This window comes from Hyalella azteca, unplaced genomic scaffold, assembly GCF_000764305.2.
Source record: "Hyalella azteca isolate HAZT.00-mixed unplaced genomic scaffold, Hazt_2.0.2 contig8388, whole genome shotgun sequence".
Lineage (NCBI taxonomy): Eukaryota > Metazoa > Arthropoda > Malacostraca > Amphipoda > Hyalellidae > Hyalella > Hyalella azteca.
Window position 1 is genome coordinate 245,913 of NW_025938483.1, and position 15,587 is coordinate 261,499.

The 15,587-nt window shown below is 39.4% G+C and overlaps 1 protein-coding gene across 3 annotated transcripts; it reads left to right on the plus strand.

Annotated features, from left to right (window-relative positions):
- Positions 1–5,508: 5,508 nt before the first annotated feature.
- On the plus strand, positions 5,509–14,040 carry LOC108675333. 3 transcript variants are annotated; one of them, XM_047881618.1, is made up of 3 exons: positions 5,509–5,665; positions 6,032–6,763; positions 12,795–14,040. In XM_047881618.1, exons 1-3 carry the CDS (start codon positions 5,567–5,569, stop codon positions 13,266–13,268), a joined length of 1,305 nt encoding a protein of 434 aa, XP_047737574.1. In that variant the 5' UTR covers positions 5,509–5,566; the 3' UTR covers positions 13,269–14,040. The 3 variants fall into 3 exon arrangements, with proteins under 3 accessions (XP_047737574.1, XP_047737575.1, XP_047737576.1); XM_047881619.1 differs by having other exon boundaries at positions 6,032–6,337; positions 12,369–14,040; XM_047881620.1 differs by having other exon boundaries at positions 6,069–6,337; positions 12,369–14,040.
- Positions 14,041–15,587: the final 1,547 nt, after the last annotated feature.

A 15,587-nucleotide genomic window follows, 5' to 3' on the forward strand; every position in this document is an offset into this window, starting at 1 on the left:
TACCTGCTCATCAAGCGATCCCACCAAGTACCAATTTCTCGCCTACGCCTGGGAGCGACACGACTTAACCATGCACACCTCTTCACTGGACAACAACCAGCTTGCTGCCCTACCTGTAACCAAATTTGGACTGCCACTCATCTTCTACTAGAATGTCCTCAGCTACAACATTCAAGACAGCAACTGGAACAGCATTGCAGAAAAATGGGATGGCCCTTGACCCTTGCAACATTGCTTAGAGATGAGTTCCCTGCAGAAAAACTTGTAACATACCTGTCCAAAGCTGGCTTCATTGACCAGCTGTAGTAAAAATTACACCCTGCTCTGAACAAAGCACCTATGTCCAAGAAGACTGGTGCTTAAAGATAAATCAAGATAAATCAAGATAAATTATTACCCGGTGGCCCATTGGCCAAGCGCTAGAGGAAGAAAATAAGTTCATCATCTAGGATTTTTTGTTGAGCTAATAGCTTGACCAACAAATTATCCATTGAGTGCGACATAGAATCCAAGGATTCAGAAATATTAGGAACAAGAGGAGTAATAGAATATGTCTAGGTATCAACCTTCCATATTTTATGATATTTATATCAACAGTAATCAAGTAAATCAACTCCTGGGCCCTGGCTAGAGACTGGCAGTCCTGGCACTTTCTCTGCATGGGTTCTGTACCTTCAGCAGTCATATTGTATTAGGAAAATAAAACAGGCAGTGCTTATTCTGCTTAACTAACTATAAAACAGCAAAAATAATTTGCAAACATTACTATAGGGCTATTAATCAATGGATATTACAATGCTGCATATTTGAAACTTTTTAAAGCAATATGAATTCCCATTATGGCATTATCCCATATGACCATATCCAAGCAAACAAAACTTTTTTTAGTCAATAAATTTTTGTGAGGAGTACTTTCCAATTTCCATTTTCTTAATTTTATACACTAGGACATAGGCTAAGTAGATTTTAACATCCATAGGCATAATGATAATTACACACATATTACATATACCTACACAGTCAATCAGTCATGACTTACACTTACAGTTGTTACAGGATTGGAATTTTCCTAATTGTTTCTGAAATCTTGTGGCTCCAATGTGACAAATTTTTTATACAATTGGAATCTTGCAGGCCGCGTCCTGATTGTGCACTTTTGTTTGCAAATTACAATAACGCGGTATATTCAGACATCGTGGGTAATTCTGACACTTCTAGACTTTTTTCCTTTATATTAAGCTTTTTCTTAGTTCCACGGCAGGGTGCAGACTGCAGATTGTGGATGCAGCATTGCCAATATATGGGTTTTTAAGCCCTAAGCGTCGCCGGGTAATTTTAAGATGCGTCGCCGGTAATTTTTAATGAAAAGCCATTTATGCTGAGTAATGAAAAACTATTTACAACCCACGAACTTATTTACAAAGTTGCATGCACGTGTTACCCCAAATAACTAATTTTACCCTAAAAACAGTCTGATTTTACAGCAAGTGTCAACTGAACATGTGATAATGCAGTCTGACTGCTCTAATGTGACCGCAACTAGGGTAAACGCGGTATATTCTGACACTTTAAGGACGCATCAAGAAATGAAAAGCTATAAAAAAAACCGTATGCGTTACGTAAGTTCTGTTGCCTTCACATGACTCTCAAAACACTTCACTACGCGTCAGCAACGATGAAACGTCACAAAATGTTGCCATATTTATTAAAAAGCCTTTAGAATGGAAACCTACCAAATCCCTATAATGAATTTAGAGTACAAAACTTAGCTCTCACCTCTATACCATGCCTAAAGCCAGAAATGCTCTTCCCCATTACAACTGCAAAAATTGACTTCTCCCTCCACTCATCTAAGAAGCAAGACCTTCCACCCACAGCTTGGCGAGCTTGCTTTGCAGACCTCCTCAAGTACCCATCCCACTCACCAGTCTACTGTGATGGCTCAAAGACCACCAATCAAACAGCAGCCAGTGTTTGGTCACAAACATTCTCTCTAATGGCAAGACTAAACAGAGAAAATTCCATCTTTGCAGCCAAACTTACTGCCCTCTACTATGCTTTGATGTACCTGAAAGACAAGGAGGGATCCTATCTTCTGGCCTCGGATTCTCTCAGCTCTCTGAGAGCACTGCACTCCACTCACAGACAAAATCTATAGAACAGCACTACATAACAACACCAAACGTTGGCTTGCCAACTATTTAACAGGCAGACAGTCATTCGTTCACTACAATGGCATATCATCACACACAAAAAACATACCAAACAGAGTACCCCAAGGATCAGTCCTCTCACCAACACTTTTCAACCTTTACATGCACGACATTCCAGCCCCACCAGACAACATTCACATTTTGTCTTATGCAGACGACATCACAATTACATCAACACACCAATGCTAACACTTGCTCTACACAAGTACAACCTTACATTACACAACTAGAGGGCTGGCTAGCACGCAACAGACTCAAAGTAGCCCCTACCAAATCAACAAGCACACTACTAACAAGCCACACAAAGGAGCATCAGCACAGACCCACAGTCACTCTAAACAACACCATCATACCGTACCACACACACATGAAACCAAGATCCTAGGTGTCACTTACAACACTTCTATGTCTTTTGGGCCACACATACAGGACATCAAAACAAAATGCAGACCTTGGCTAAACACACTCAGAGCCCTCACAGGAACAACATTCGGACGGAACAAAGAAACCCTCACACTAGTGTTCAAACAATACATACACTCAGTGCTGGACTATGCAAGTCCAGCCTGGGCACCCATAATTTCACCCACACTTCACAAAGACCTACAAACCATACATAACACAGCCCTCAGAATCACAATTGGCAGCACCCAAACCACACCATCCAGTCTCGTCCATGCAGAAACCAAAGTTCCTCTCTATGAAAGGACACCTAGAGATGAGAGGTGCCCAATTCCTTGCATCAGCACTCCACAATCCCCTCAGTCCCTGCCATTACTTTCAGTACATACCCCCCACACCCAGACATATTGCCAACACTCCATACAACTACTATCTCACAATAATTAATTCCATACCTCCGCCCACAGACCCAGCCACCTTCATTAAACACATACACACACACCTAACCTGGAACGCACTCTTAAATCTACCAATCAACAGCATCATTGATGACATACCACCAGACATCAGCCATACAGAACAGCAGTTGAGCCATGCAGACAGGGTGCACCTCAGCAGACTCCGCTGCGGTCACCATCCCTTGCTAAACTCTTACAAACACTGCCTGGACAGCACTCAAATGGGCCTGTGCCCCCAATGTCAAGCACTCCCCCACACCATCAAGCATCTTCTGCTGGAGTGCCCGGAGCTGGCAGCACCCAGGCTCCGGGCAGGCATAACATCCATCGCGCAGTTATGGTCTGAGCCGGCTTGGGTGGTGGCTTTCCTGCACGGCACGGGCTTCCTGGCATGACCGGGGCTCGGGGAACATCAACAACTGCAGAATGCCCACACAAAGTCTCACTTTTTAGTCCTTAAAATCATCTATCTCTTATCCACTATACCAAATAAAGTTATCCTTGTCTGGGTACCATCCCACTTGAACATCGAGGGAAATGAAAAAGCAGATCAAATCGCTCGGGAGGCTCTAAATCTGCCACTAAAAGTAACACCATCCTTCTCTGACCAAGAAATCAAGCACATACTCACATCCCACTACCAATCCCTGTGGAAACTACATTGGGAAGAGTCTTCTGCAAAACTACGACCATACAAAAACTCCCTCGGCCAAGCCCCATACCTGCTCATCAAGCGATCCCACCAAGTACCAATATCTCATCTACGCCTGGGAGCAACACAACTTACCCATACATACCTCTTCACTGGTCAACAACCAGCTTGCTGCCCTACCTGTAACCAAACTTGGACTGCCACTCATCTTCTACTAGAATGTCCTCAGCTACAACATTCAAGACAGCAACTGGAACAGCATTGCAGAAAAATGGGATGGCCCTTCACCCTTGTAACATTGCTTAGAGATGAGTTCCCTGCAGAAAAACTGGTAACCTTTCTGTCCAAAGCTGGCTTCATTGACCAGCTGTAGTAAAAATTACACCCTGCTCTGAACAAAGCACCTATGTCCAAGAAGACTGGTGCTTAAAGATAAATCAAGATAATTAAGATTAACCAGCAGAAATTTTGAGCCGTGAGGAACATGGGGGCCAACCCCACATCCTCAATAATTGAATAAACAACAACAACCAGCAGAAATATGATAGTGTCATCTAAAAAAAACTGACAAACACACTCAGTGTGTTATCTGGGACTCTATGTTTAGGATTTTCAATTTATAGATTAATCAAAGCTAGTACAAGCCTACAATCATATTGGAGCATAGCCTTCGTATTTCTTGGCCAAAGATGGGCATCATATGCTTTGCGTTGGTTCTTGGTTAGCCGCTTGCTGTGTATCTTCCAAGTATTCAATTATCAGTCATAGAATCTTATCACACTTGATATCTGATTATCTGTGCCAGACTGCCAGTTCTCACATTTCTGTTGAAACTCCACAAAACAACACTTATTTCACAGACAATTTGAATTTTGAAAAGGCAAATGATAGCATTTTTCCCTGTGGGGGGGGGAGGCTCATGAGGCTGGGCCCAGCCCAGATGATTATTTTGAAATAACATTTTAAAGTTATCTCACATGGTGGCAAGTGGCAACTATCAGTGAGCACTGAGCAGTGTAAGTACTTTAGTGCTCACTAGAAGGTAAACTTTTTGGGAAGTAGACTTGCTGCTTGTTGCTTGTGAGTTGTGAACTTGTGACAATATTACTCCAGAGTCCAGAGGTGGTAACTCATGTCAGGCCACCACCACAGTACTAGACTACTAGGCGATCCGCGAGTAGAGACCAGAGGGTTAACGGCTAAATACCTATCTCATCACATGTATTTTTACAACTAATCTTTGTAATAAATCTTTACCTTTAAACTTTGAAGGTTGAGTATTTCTGGCAAGTGGCAACAGGTATGCATCTACTTTCCATTGTTAATTCATGCCATGAGTTCACTTATCCCAACATCATTTTAAAAACCAAGCAAATTATTATTTTTTAAATTTCACCATTATTTTTTGGAAAATTCTGTTTTAAATTTCATATTGGTCTAGGGCTCTAGGCTTATATTATGATATACATAGGAATAGGGTAAATTTTTATTTATTTATTTCCTTTACATTGTGTTAGATTTTAGCCTTGGTAGTAAAATAATCCAATTTATTCATACCAACTAACAATTGTTCAGAATGACTATGTTTACTTTGACAAACTGACAAAGTCACATGATTTGCTAATTTGTAGTCTGGACTATGGATACTACTACACCTAACATGCAGCTTGTCCATAAAACTTTTTAATAATGTTCAAAACTACAATTTATAGGATTTGATTGCCATATAATAACTCAAACTCTAAGGCTGTTATGGTCTTTATGAAATGTTTTGGTAATTTTTTGTTTATTAAATAGATTTATTTTATTTTTATTTATTTAAGCAGGCAGATAAAAGATTTATGTATATACTTGCCAAGCAATTGGATTTTTGGAGCAGTAAGTTCACAAATTTGCAGCTGTTAGAACAATTTCCAAGCAATGAGTTTAGTTTTCAAGAGGTGAGTCTATTTATTGTTAATTGTTAAATTTATTGAGTGTCATGTTCAGTGGAGAATTTATGGGAGAAAATTAATGAAAATTTCTTGGTAGCAATATTGTGTGTTCTGAACATTAATTCTAAGCCATGAGTTCATGAGCTATAAGAAAATGTTATTGATTTTTTCTAATTATTCTGTTGATTGAATGTCATGTTTGAATCAGAATTTATAATAGAAAATTAATGAAGTTGTCTTGGTAGTAATATCTATGAAATATACATTATTGTAATTTTTCCAATTAATAAGCTGAGATAAAGCTGTCAGTAAAAACTCTTGGAACCATAAATTCTAATAATTTTTCATAAAAAAATTATTTACTTGTTTCAGAAGACATATTCATTATTTGTGATTCAAGTTAACCCAGTTTGCAGAAATTGCCAAGTCATGGACCTCAAGCCCCTGCAATCTGTTGATAATCTATCCAAATCATGGCTAGAAAAAATGTTGTCCTCCTACCACAGACAAAGTGTTTTCTTGGAGAACTATGAACTTGATATACCTTCCAAAACTCAAGGATTTCTGAGTGATATCTTTTTTCTCAAAACTACTTATTATCTAACTGGAATTAAGGAGAGCACTAATCTCGTGGTCAAGCTACTTCCTTCAAAAAAAGAACTTATCAATTTCATTAAGGAAGGCTATTTAGCTGAAAGAGAAGTTAAATTTTATGAGTTCAGTGTTTCTGAAGTCTTCCAAAGGGTATTAACTGCCTCTCCAATTTGCCACTTAATTCCTAAAATATATTATTCAGCTGTGAATGAGTCAAGCGTTACATTGGTAATGGAAGACCTGAGAGACTACAACTATGAGCCTGTGATCGTCAGAGATGGAAGTGACCTGCAGCAGACTGTGGCAATTGTGCGATCAGCTGCCGTGGTTCATGCGGCAGGCGTTCTCTACCGCATTGAAAATGGCAGCTTTCCCGATCTCCAGAGCGTCGACAAAAAATTTTATGATGAGACCCTGAAAACTAATCTAAAATATTTAGCCTCAAGATACGCTGGTAAACCAATAGCTAATGTCTTTTCACAACTGATTGAACTGACGAATGAAATGTACATTTATCCAGCTNGTGTGCCTCACGTGCCTGTGTCGTGTGCTTCACGTGCCTGTGTCGTGTGCCTCACGTGCCCTGTCTCTTATACACATCTTAAATCATAGTTTAGGTCAATTACTTTTCATTCTATGATGCCTGGTGCACAATTCTATATATGACATTCTATGCACAATTTTGTGATGACCGATGATGCACTAATTTTTCAATAAGTGAAATTTTTTCACTGAGCAAGGTAAATGTAATCAATATTCTTTGTTTTTAATCAATTTTTTTTTCATAACTGGAGCCTTTGCTAACTGAGGTTCTACTTTAAATGCATTTTGGGGGGTGTCCCAAATAGCCCCGGGGTGGTATCCCGAGTAGCCCCGCCATGCCGAAATGGCCACCATTTTTTTTTGGATTGAGGTATGTAAATTCTGCCAAATAAAGTTTTCATGCTGACACTTGTCTGCCACTTTTTTCTAAGCAAAATTTTTTAATAAGACAAATATTTTTTTACTACAGATCTTAGCAGAAGTAACTTTTCAAAATATCGTTTTTCAACATGTTTTTCAGGAATTTTTCAAAGCTAGTAAATTAGTATTTTTGTACTTCCTTTATACTACATAGATAGGAAAAACGTTGACATTTACGCCACTATATTAAGTTCTGCAATATTCCAATTAGTTTTGCTACTAAAACAGTTTTACGCAGTGTCGGACTGTCCCGACTTACCCCGTCCGTCCCGAGTAGCCCCGGTTGACGGTACTTCACTACTTTTCAGCGCAATTTTAAGTAAACATCACATTGGTTCACCTGTGCAAAAGAAGCAATATTTTAAATGCATTTTTTGTGTGTTGGAGGAGATTGTGGTGAGACAACTGAGGATTTCTCATTTTGCTCGTGAAGTGTAGGAGGTTTAGACACTATCAAATGATCATCATTTAGTGTGTATTTTGTTAAGAAATTTTTATTTTACAGGTTGCTGTTACATACGTACTTAACTTATTGATCACTTCCAGAATCTTCTTTAATTTTAATCGTTCAGTAAACATGCACATAATCATTGCGTCATCCTATTATCTCTAAATATGTCTTCATAAATTGAAAAATATTTTTCTGTTTGATGAAAATCACATTTTTTCTTTATTTTAATGTTATTCATTAAATGCCATTTCAGTGGAAGATATCTTTTGACTAGATTGAACTGAAGATTAAACAGTGGTACACTCAATTAAATACCATTGTTTCTAATATATATATATATAGAAAATTGCCAGATTTTGTTGCTTTGAGGCAAGTCTCCTCATATTGTTCCAGTAAATTATTTATATTATAATGTAGTTTTTTAAGACTGGTATCGAAGTTCATTTGTGTGGGCATGAATGAAAATGTATTTTTTGTTGTATATTTTTTATGAATATTTTATGGCCTATGGATTTTTAACAAATATTTAAGATCTTGCTCTCCCACCAATCACCCGCAGTGAGGAAAGTGAGTAACTTTTATGTATATTAACAATAAATGAAGTATTTTATGAATAAATACTTTATTCGGACTTCTGACTTGTCATCCTTCAAAAGCTTTTGAAGAATTACCTCTCAAGGAAAATTATTCTTTAATTAATGAATTGATTAATTTAGCCCAATGTACAGCCAATTCTCTAATTAGATCAAGTCAGGCTAATGAGCAAGCCATAAAATATCTCGTATCATCCTGACCACTAAGGTCATTGAGTGTAGAGTTGCAGGCTTGTGTTGCCAGCTCACTGAAAGTAATTTGTTGAACCGGTGTGGTAATGATTTTTGGTTAAATGGTGTATGATGTTGAATAATATTTGTTTGCATTTATTCAATAATTAAAATCATATGATATTGTAATCTATACATTAATGTGATATACTAGTACTCGATACCACACCCCTGAAATTCCAGAACCAAAATTTTTCCTTGTCTAACTTACTACAAATGTGCACTCTTATAAATCTAGTGAAGGAAGTATAATATTGCTATACTAAAGCAGGGCTGTAACATTGCTGAAAAGATTGAGCAATACGGCTGTAATCAAGGTGCTGCTAAATCAGAATTGATTTTGCTCCCTCATACCGCCAAATGTGACCACGGGTGGCGCACGGCCCCTGTATTGTGAGTGTCTTTTACTATATGCCTTGTATAATAGAAGTTAAATTTAATACTGGCTCACTGCTGAACATGCATCCCTCCTCCCTATTCAAGTTTGTAATTCTGCGAAATGCCATTGAGCCTGCAGATAACACTGGTCAACAGAGACAATTGTTCCGAGATCTTTCTGTGTGGGATGGAAACTATTTTTGCTGCTGATTTCAAAATTGTTTTTCTCTCTATCACATCTTGTTTTTGAAATTTTGATGTGTTTACTCAGATATATTGATTAATTATATTTTTATGCATAATTATGTATTTCAGTAAAACAATCCCCACAAGTTGATAGATATTACTAGTATTATATGTCTGTGATGTCTGTGGCTATATTAGGACCTAATTTACAGGTAAACATAATACCTAATAAAAATAATTAATTTGTTAGGTATATATGTAAAACACTAATATCGGGGACCAGTATATCGTGCCCCCGATCTCTGCCGCGTCTTCGTCGGGGGGGTACCCTGGCCTGCGCGTCGGCCGGATGCCCGACTTACTCGCGGGCGGGGCCAAACGGCAGAGGCCCCCCCGCCCGGATCGCTACCGGACGGAGGCTCCTTCATCTTTTCCTCTAAGGGCAGGGGAACCTCAGCCTCCCCTTCCCCCTACCCACACCTTTGGCCGCCTTTCTCTCCAGGGACGCCCTATGCCCTTCTCTCCTCTCGCCTTTTCTTCCTATTCGTCCTTCTTCTCCTGACCCAGGGTATCCATCCCAACCCTGGACCGGACCCCTGCTCAGTCTGCTCCCTCCCGGTTACATGGCAGCACTACTCGTTTCGGTGCTCCATGTGCATCGCCTGGTGCCACAAGCGGTGCTCTGGCCTTCGCTCCATTCACCACTACTCCGCGGACTGGATCTGCCCTACGTGCAGACGGCCCGACCCGAGCCCACCCAGACCCCGCCCCCCTTCGCCCCCCCGGCCTCCCCCCGTGCTTTCCTCCACCCGCCTCTGCGTCCTCCAGTTTAACTNGCCTAAAAGAGCAGCTGACTGAATTGTCTTCGAAAATAAATGCAACGAGAAGGAATTTTGCCTGGGCTATTAAAAAAACACGAGAAGGAGTTTTGCAGCATTGACTCTTAGCACCCGGCCCGGGAGTAGGATAAGGCAAATCCATAGTTCTTATCCGTAGGGCTGGTTTCTTGACAGATGTGTATAAGAGACAGGCCTCACGCACCGCAATTGCAAGTCTCCAAATCATCCAAAACTCAGCCTTGAGACTAGCCACCGGCTGCCTCAAGATGGCCCCAATCGCCCATCTCCACTGTGAGACCGGCGTCCTCCCCCTGTCCGCCCACCTGGACCTGGCCTGTGCGCAATTTCTAGCCAGCGCCCTCCAGCCTACTCGTGCTTCTTTTAGCATCGTCTCCGCTCCCCCGGAGACCGCCCCATGAAGGCTTCAGTCAGGACAAGATTCGGCCACCTTGTGGCGCCTTTCCTGACTGACGACAGGATGCCCGGCGGTGCCTACGGAGAAGCAAAACGCTCACTCTGAGGGGAGATAGCCGCCCGTGTTGCCGCGACGGCCGGTAGCAACGCTATCCTTTCAACCCCACCACCACCGATTGCTGCAGAAGAGGCTTTGCTCCCTCGTCCTTACCGCTCAGCGCTATCCCAGCTACGCTCGGGATACTGCAGCTCCCTTGCGTCCTACACCCACAGGGTTGGACGCTCCCTTAGCGCCGCTTGCCCGGAGTGCGGGGATCCCCTCCAATCCGTCCAGCACCTCTTCGCCTGCCCCGCCTTCCCCACGTCCCTAAGCGTCTCATCTTTGTGGGACAACCCCGTGGAGGCGGCGACGTTCCTGGTCACCCTCCCTGCTTTCGCCCATCTTCCCCCTCTTCCGGCGCCTCCCCTCCGACCACCACCAGAGCCTCCGCCCACGCGAGCGTGACGTTTTTGGCGCAAGAAACAACAACAACAACAACAACCAGTATATCGAAGAACAGTCATATTAAGTTTGTGCTTCAGAAGAAGCCATGATCTTAAAGTGTTATTAAATATGCATATGATCAAAACCATACCTTCCACTCCCAAGTCCTCACTATGCTCCATAGTAATTCAATCGGAAGTTTTCCTGGCGTGTGCATGGCCGTTTCCTGTCATACATACCACGAAACTATTGAGTGTAACAACCTGACTACCTGAGTACATTTGACACAACAAAGAACATTTTAAAGTTATTGCACATGGCAGCAACCATCAGTGAGCAGTGCAAGTACTTTTGTGCTCAATAGAAGGTAAACATTTGGAAAGTAGGCTTGTTGCTTGTGAGTTGTGAACTTGTGACAATATTGCTCTGGAACCAGGGTGCAGAGGGTGCAAGCACCGTTGCCAAGATATGGTTTTTAGCCCAAAGCATTGCCAGCCATTTTCAAGACTCATCGCCGGGTAATTTTTAATAAGTGCTGCAATCAACTTTGATAGGTAGTATATCCCTTACTATCCACTCACCGCAACACATACACACATCGTAACTGATTTCCAGCAAGCTTCACTGCATCCTGATAGGCTGATCCGACATACCAGAAACCTTACTGTTTGCACTTGCAGTCATTCAGATTTTCAGTAATTTCAAAGTTATTTCTCTTATGCAATAATTTTAATCCAAATGTGTTGGCAAGATCTTCAGAAGGTGCAAATTTTGCCACATATGCGTCACCAAATATCTTTCAAATATTCACCCACTTTCTGCACAGTGGCTTTGGGGTAACTCATGTCAGGCCGCAGCACTAGGCAAGTAGACCAGAGGGTTAAATATGTACCTATCTCATCCCATGTTTTTACAACTAATCTTTGTAATAAATCTTTACCTTTAAACTTTGAAGATTGAGTATTTCTGGCAACAGCTATGCATCTACTTTTCATTGCCAATTCAAGCCATGAGTTTACTTATCCAACATCATTTAAAAAAAGTATTTTTTTTTAATTTCACCATTATTTTTTGGAAAATTCTGTTCAAAATTCCATATTGGTCTAGGGCTCTAGGCTTATATTTTGATGTACATAGGATAAATTTTTATTCATTAATTTCCTTTGCATTGTACATTCAGAATGACTATGTTTACTCTGACAAACTGACAATGTAAGCAGTAATTTCATCAAATTTGCAGCTGTGAGAACAATTTCCGAGCAATGAGTTCAGTTTTCAAGTGGTGAGTCCATTTATTTTTAATTGTTCCATTTGTTGAGTGTCATGTTCAGTGGAGAATTTATGGAAGAAAATTAATGAAAATTTCTTGGTAGCAATATTGTGTGCTCTGAACATTAATTCCAAGCCATGAGTTCATGAGCTGTAAGAAAATGTTATTAATTTTTTCTAATTATTCTGTTGGTTGAATCATGAATGTCATGTTTGAATCAGAATTTATAATAGAAAATTAATGAAGTTGTCTTGGTAGTAATATCTATGAAATATACATTATTGTAATTTTTCCAATTTCATTAAGGAAGGCTATTTAGCTGAAAGAGAAGTTAAATTTTATGAGTTCAGTGTTTCTGAAGTCTTCCAAAGGGTATTAACTGCCTCTCCAATTTGCCACTTAATTCCTAAAATATATTATTCAGCTGTGAATGAGTCAAGCGTTACATTGGTAATGGAAGACCTGAGAGACTACAACTATGAGCCTGTGATCGTCAGAGATGGAAGTGACCTGCAGCAGACTGTGGCAATTGTGCGATCAGCTGCCGTGGTTCATGCGGCAGGTGTTCTCTACCGCATTGAAAATGGCAGCTTTCCCGATCTCCAGAGCGTTGACAAAAAATTTTACGACGAGATCCTGAAAACTAATCTAAAATATTTAGCCTCAAGGTATGCTGGTAAACCAATAGCTAATGTCTTTTCACAACTGATTGAACTGACGAATGAAATGTACATTTATACAGCTAGATATCCTTTGTTTGACACGATCATCCACGGGGATCTATGGGCGGGACAAAGTCTTTTTTCCTCAAATCGCGAAAGTGTTTGCTTGATTGACTGGCAGTTTTGTGCTGTGGGAAATCCGGTCATTGACTTGCAGGGACAGTTCTTCATGAGTACCGACCCTGTTGTCCTAGACACTAATCTTGAAGAAATTTTGAAGCAGTATTGGTCAAGTTTCAATGACGTCTTGTCGAGAGAAAACGTGGCTAGTCCATGCACGTTTCAAGAATTCAGTGAGTGTGTTGACAAGCTTTGGATTTGTGGATTCTTCTATCTTGCCGTGAGCATTCATGATTTCATTGACGGGGGAAACATTAGTGATAAAAGACTGGACGGTTATGTAGAATTTTTGTCCAAAAGAAGAATACTTGAATCTTTCCTAGAGAGTCTTCCTGGCAAGAATGTCAGGTTGAATCAACGTTGAAACAACGCACTTTGCGACGTTAAAATAGCGTAGATTATTAGTCCAGAATGAAAAGCAAATCAACATAATTTTTTCAACGTCGTACATTTCGACGTTGTTTCAATGTAGAAATCGTGTTGAATTCTGACGTTAAAAGTGCATTTATTAAATAGGTTTCATCAGGGTAACCTGTTCTATCATGAATGTCAGATAACTCACGCAATTCCAAAATTTAAACAACGTCGTAATATGCGACTTTGAAAAAATGACATTGATTCACTTTTCATTGTAGACTAATATTCTACGTTATCTCAACGCTGCTATGTTTGTTGGTTCAACCTGACATTGCCTGCTTGGATGGCGACATGGGCTGAAGTGAAGCCATAATCATGGACGATTAAGGCTTTTCTGAAGGTCAAATGTTTCACTTGGTACAGTCTGAAAACAAAAGAAAGATGTCCATAGATTTTAGAGCTTTCGTGTCAATTTTGTTGGGTATTTTAGAAAAATTTTCTTATCACCTCTTGGCTACACAAGTACTCATTCCAATACATACGTGTTGAAGAGGAGAGATTTGTACGATATTTTTTGAACGTACTGAGCTGTAAGTGTAACTGTAGCTTTGACTGGGAAACTATTCGACTTTCATCTGTTACTAGAATTTAATTTATTTGTATTTAAGATTGAAATCAAATGTTTCCAGTCTCTGTTTCGTTGCAAAGTGAGACTTTACTGCTACTTTATTTTGATGTATTTAATGAAGACTGCATTAGTTTCATTTTTTCATGATATTAGTCGGACAGCTCTGTCCATAATACAATTAAAAATGTTCAAGTTTCAATTAAAATTTTTATAAATTTTGTTACTGCACTATACTTTTCAGCGTAATTTTAAGTAAACATTGGTACACCTGTGCAAAAGGAGCAATGTTCTAAATGCATTTATTTTATGTGGCTGAGGATATAGTGGTGAGCTAGCCAAGGATTTCTCCAGTTTCCTTTGTGAAATGTAGGAGGATTAGACACCATCAAATGGTCATTGCTTAGTGTGTATTTTGTTAAGAAATTTTTGTTTTACTTGTTGCGAACTAATTGATCACGTTCAAAATCTTCCTTCATTTTAATCGTTTAATACATTCCCACAATCATTGCGTTATTGTGCTCTCCTGTTATCCTTACATTTGTCTTTATAAAATGAAAACTATTTTTGTGTTCGATAAAAATTAGATTTTTTCTTCATTCATTAAATGCCATTTCAGTGGAAGATATTCGTTCGACCAGATTGAGCTGAGGATTAAAAAGTGATCGACCTAATTGAATATACCATTGTTTCGAATATGTAGATAATTGCAAGAGTTTTTTGCGTCGAGGCGATTTTCCTCTTATAGTTCCAGTAAATTTTTTTATTATAATGATTTATAATATATTAATATTTATATTATTAAGACTGGTATCAAAGTTTATTTGTGTGGGCGTGAATGAAGATGGATTTATTATTTTATCTTCTTTTTCATAGAAGTTTTATAGCCTATTGATTTATTTAAGAAATATTTAAGTTCTTGTTTACCCACCTATCTCCCGCAGTGGGGAAAATGAATAACTGTTATGTATATTAACAATATATGAAATATTTTATGAATAAAAATACTTCATTCGGACTTCTCACTTGTCATCCTTTAGAAGTTTTTGAACAATTAGCTCTTGATGAAAATTATTATTTAATTAATGAATTGATTAATTTAGCCTAATGTACAGCCAATTCTCTAATTTGATCAAGTCAGGCTAATGAGCAAGCCATAAAATATCTCGTATCATCCTGACCACTAAGGTCGTTGAGTGTAGAGTTGTAGGCTTGTGTTGCCAGCTCACTGAAAGTAATTTGTTGAACCGGTGTGGTAATGATTTTTGGTTAAAACGCGTCTGATGTCGAATAATATTTTTGAGAAATTATTTGTTTGCATTTATTCAGAATGAATATCATTTATTCAGAATATATCACATTAATGTGATATATTTGAATCGAGATATCGAGTACTAATGTGATATATTAGTACTCGATAATACACCACTGAAATTCCAGAACCTAAGTTTTTCGTTGCCCAACTTACAACGAATATGTGCACTCTCATAAATCTAGTGGAGGAAGTATAATATTGCTATACTGAAGCAGGGCTGTAACCTTGCTGAAAAGATTGAGCAATACGGCCATAATCAAGGTGCTGCTAAATCGGAACTGATTTCGCTTCCGCATACCGCCAAATGTGACCACGGGTGCCGCATGGCCCCTGTATTGTGAGTGTGTTTTACTATATGCCTTGTATAATAGAAGTTAAATATAATC